Consider the following 3,932-nt stretch of genomic DNA (forward strand, 5'->3'; position numbering starts at 1 on the left):
ACTACTAAGGATAGAATTTAAAACTCTTCGAGCGCCCCCACCCCTATTTTTTACAACTGTCACAACAAGGCGCAACGTCCCATCGAAATGCAATTCTCTATTGCTCTGAAGCAGCTTTGAGGTCTGGTTCAAGAAATCCTCAGCGGACAGCTCATCCCTAGTTCTTCTGACTGAAAACAAAGGGTTAGTTAAACGACGGCTCTCTAAACGTAACTGTACGTAATCATCAGGGCCTACCCTACCATTAACATCATCAAGAACTAGCTGTATCCCTCTGTGTATGGCTTCAACAGCCTGTTGAGCTGAATTTATTTGCTCAAGATGGACAAAACGAAACTCCTCACAATACACCGACCCCCCAAATCTAGGTAATTCACGTTGCCAACTTCTCACTCTCTCCATATACACCTCTGCATTTTCAGGGTTACTTGGGGGTTCCTCTACGGAACCATCAGTGGCATCTTCTACATCCGATACTAATTGAGAGTCAGACTCTGAGACGCCTCCGTGAGGGGCATTGGGAGTCGATGGGCCTCCGTCTAGAGAGCACTCTGGGGAATTTTCTAAACCAGAGTCTGATTTCGCCTCCCCATTTTCAGACATGCCAGTTTGAGAGCCTCTGGTAGGGGGCATCTCTTTTTGTTTTTTTTCCCTCATTACCTCTTTAGCCCTTTTTAAAATTTTTACAGCGACCCTGGCCTGGAATTTTTTGGCAGCCATCTGTTTATCCCCCAAGCGCCGTCCGCCCTTTTGTTTACACACGAGCTGATGTGCACCCTTGAGGGTACCCCTTTCCACACCTAGTCATGCCTGATCAGAGCCACCCTTTCCAGCCCCCCTTTCTTTTAGGCCCCCTGAGGATTCAGCGTCCATCAGTTTTCTGAACAAAGCGTCGTATTTTTTCCAAATCTTTTTAGAATGCCGTAGTTTTAGACTCCCCGAAGATACAGCGTCCATCAGTTTTCTGAATGAAGCATCAAACTCTTCCCAAATACTAGAATATGGGGGATCTTTGTCAGTCCTTAGTTTTTTATTCACAACCCCTAGAGTGCCTGCTCTGGGTTTGTGAATGTGTGTGTTTCTGCACACATTCAGAGCCCCTAGAGTGCCTACTCCGGGTTTGTGAATGTGGACGTTTTCGCTCACAGTTTTCTCAGGGCTTGGTGCGGCGGTGGCCACTGAGGAACTGGAGTTGTGTTTGCATGGTTGCAATACCTTGGCATCGCAGGTGTTTTCAATCCTTGTTTTTTTATTCACAATCCCTAGAGCGCCTGTTCCGGGTTTGTGAATGTGGGCGTTTTCGCTCACAGTTTTCTCAGGGCTTGGCGTGGCGGTGGCCGCTGAGGAACTGGAGTTGTCTTTGCATGGATGTTTTTTACCAGAGTGTTTTGTTTTGTCCTTGGGTTTGACGTAAATGAGGTTTGGACTGGGCTGATGCTTCATCTGCACTCTTGTGCTGTTTTGCGTTGATAAAGGTCTCAAAGCAGATTCCTGGTTCTTTGGTGGTTCTCGGGGAGGGGTCCTTGTAGCTCCCACTACAGCCTTGTCAGAAGGGCTGCATATGCCTGCTTGGGGCAGGAGGGGGGAAAAAAAGCATTTTACAAAAATGTAACTTTGCCAGCTTTCTCACCCACACCTATGTATGTACTTAAAATACAAAACCTCATAAATTAACCAGACTAATAAGCAAAATATATTTACCCGGCTTCATCCATCCATCTGTCACTGATACTTGTGAATTTTTCTTTTCAATTGTCTCTTTCCTTTTTCTTTTGAGCATTTTTACCCGCTCAAGTTTTGACCGTGCTGTAAAGCAAACAACATTCTAATAAAACACATGAAACTGTCTAGTAAACTTTAAAATAAAATAAAATAATATCCATTAGAGTGTTTTTTCTATTTAAAAAAGTCATAGCTTTAAAACAAAATAATCCATTTCAGGCTGTACAACAATCACAGGTTTTGAGTTTATTTCTACCACTTTGAAAACAACCCCACAAATATTTTTTTTTTTTTAAAATACATCTCATTTTGCAAAGTAAAAACCCTGCTAATTGGAAACACACCATCACCATCAGTTTGTAGACATATACTTTTTAAAAACCGCCTATGTTTTACACACACACACACACACACACACACACACACACACACACACACACAGAGTTTAAAACACTGTTTGCAACAAAATACTTTTCAATAAACCCACATGCTTTTAAAAAGATCCCTGGTTGTTCTGGCCCCCGCCCTGCCCCAGCCATGTGTGCTTGGGGTCTTTGGGGTAAGAAAAACAAGCCAAAATGTTAGTTAGTATTAGCTCCCAAATCCCTATTCAACCTATGTAATACCTGAAGTTATTAAGCACAACTACAGTTAAAAATGGTTTTTACCTTGGCCTGGTGATGAACTGCAACTTAAAGTTACTGGCTCCATGCTAAACAGATCACACTGCAATACAGATATGCACCATTATTTACTAAGATAGCATGGCCAAAAAATGGCATTATATAATATATATATATTTTCAGAGTTAAAAAAAAAAAACCAGGGAACATACCTCCACTTGCAGCCCAGCAGCAATTCAAGAGAGTTTCTGTTGAAAGAGACAGTCTCCAAGCTACCTGAGGTTTTGTTGTTTTTTTTTTACACCATCCTAACTCTTTTGTTTCAAAATAGTTAGCAGGTTGATTGGATCACCCCTCCCTAGCATTCCCTTTTGTGATCGGGGGTGGGGAATAAGTTTTTCTGCACAATTGGGCTGCTTTTCTTTTTTAAGTTCAAATACTTTTTGTTCCCCCCACCCTGTAGGGCCTTCTTACAGTAACCATTTCAAGTGAGGGGCCCTTTGCAGATATCAATGAATGTCTTGGGGCTTGTTTTTGTTTTTAAAAACATGTTCTTTCATGCTTAAAGTTTGGTGGGACGGGGGGTGATTTCTAGAAAAAGTGCCCCGTGGCCTTCAACCAACTCCTGGGCCATATTTAGACTGGCCTATAGCGTTCCACCAACTCCAGGGGTTATATTTAAACTGCCCAATAGCATCTGCAAACTCCTGAGGTTTTATTTCATTTCATATTAATCAGAACTCACCATCCTCACCCACCCACCTCCCTTACTATGGGTGCACCCCCATCAAAATTAACCCTATGGCAACAAGGGTGAGTAATCACAGTCACCCTGGCTATTCAGTGAGGGGGGGGGGGTGGTTAAACCCGTTCAGTTCAACAGAATAAGTCAACTCTATTGTACTCAACCACATGTCTGAACCATCCCCGTTTGTTTTATTGTAAACACATTTTTAGGGTATTTTTCCCCCTCCCACAACATACATTTCAGCTTTTTTTTTTTTTTTTTTTGCTGTAAATGGGTCTCTCTTACACAAAAGACACAAGAGCTAGGTTCTCACAAACAATTTTTTTTATTTAAAAGACATACAGCTCCTTCAAAACAAACCAAGATGCTCCATTAAAAAAAGAAAGAAAGAAAAAAAGACTTTAAGCTCCCTTAAGGGCCAGAGACCTTTTAACAGAAATACAAATAGTCACAAAGCCCTTTTCAATAGATTTTTTTTTTAAATTTACAGCTACCAAGTTTTATATCGCATGTTTGGCACCTCACCATTTTCTAACTTAATCCTTTTAGATTTCTTACAAATAGCCTTTTTCTTAAGCAGGGTTCTGTAACTTTTTGTGCGGACCAGACGGTCAATATAACGCTCTAAGCAGGCATCTTCCGGTTTGGTCATTTTCTTTAAAACATGGTCAGGGTCTCCACTGAATTGCACAGCATTTATCAAGGTCACCCCTTGTGCTAAATGTTCTTGGGTTAGGCATAGACATTGCATAGCATAACCTATGGCAATCACAGTGTTTAATAAGCTTTCCAAACACAGCTCAGCACACAGGCCCCGGAGCTTGCAGTTTATATCCACT

The 3,932-nt window shown here is 41.8% G+C and overlaps 1 protein-coding gene across 1 annotated transcript; it reads right to left on the bottom strand.

Moving 5' to 3' along the window:
• Positions 1 to 240: 240 nt before the first annotated feature.
• On the bottom strand, positions 241 to 2,607 carry LOC141990136 (uncharacterized). The gene is made up of 4 exons (XM_074957103.1): positions 2,558 to 2,607; positions 2,391 to 2,448; positions 1,702 to 1,806; positions 241 to 1,568 (listed from the first exon to the last, which is right to left on the bottom strand). Exons 2-4 carry the CDS (start codon positions 2,431 to 2,433, stop codon positions 805 to 807), a joined length of 912 nt encoding a protein of 303 aa, XP_074813204.1. The 5' UTR covers positions 2,434 to 2,448; positions 2,558 to 2,607; the 3' UTR covers positions 241 to 804.
• Positions 2,608 to 3,932: the final 1,325 nt, after the last annotated feature.

The sequence above is a fragment of the Natator depressus genome, chromosome 6 (assembly GCF_965152275.1).
Source record: "Natator depressus isolate rNatDep1 chromosome 6, rNatDep2.hap1, whole genome shotgun sequence".
Taxonomy (NCBI): domain Eukaryota; kingdom Metazoa; phylum Chordata; order Testudines; family Cheloniidae; genus Natator; species Natator depressus.

Excerpts from the sequence above, each read along its gene's own strand:
- LOC141990136 (XM_074957103.1), bottom strand. The coding sequence starts at position 2,433 with ATGGAGCCAGTAACTTTAAGTTGCAGTTCATCACCAGGCCAAG. Across the intron at positions 1,807-2,390 it reads CAGTTCATCACCAGGCCAAG|CACGGTCAAAACTTGAGCGG; the intron begins GTAAAAACCATT and ends TTTGCTTTACAG. Across the intron at positions 1,569-1,701 it reads AGATGGATGGATGAAGCCGG|CAGGCATATGCAGCCCTTCT; the intron begins GTAAATATATTT and ends TCCTGCCCCAAG.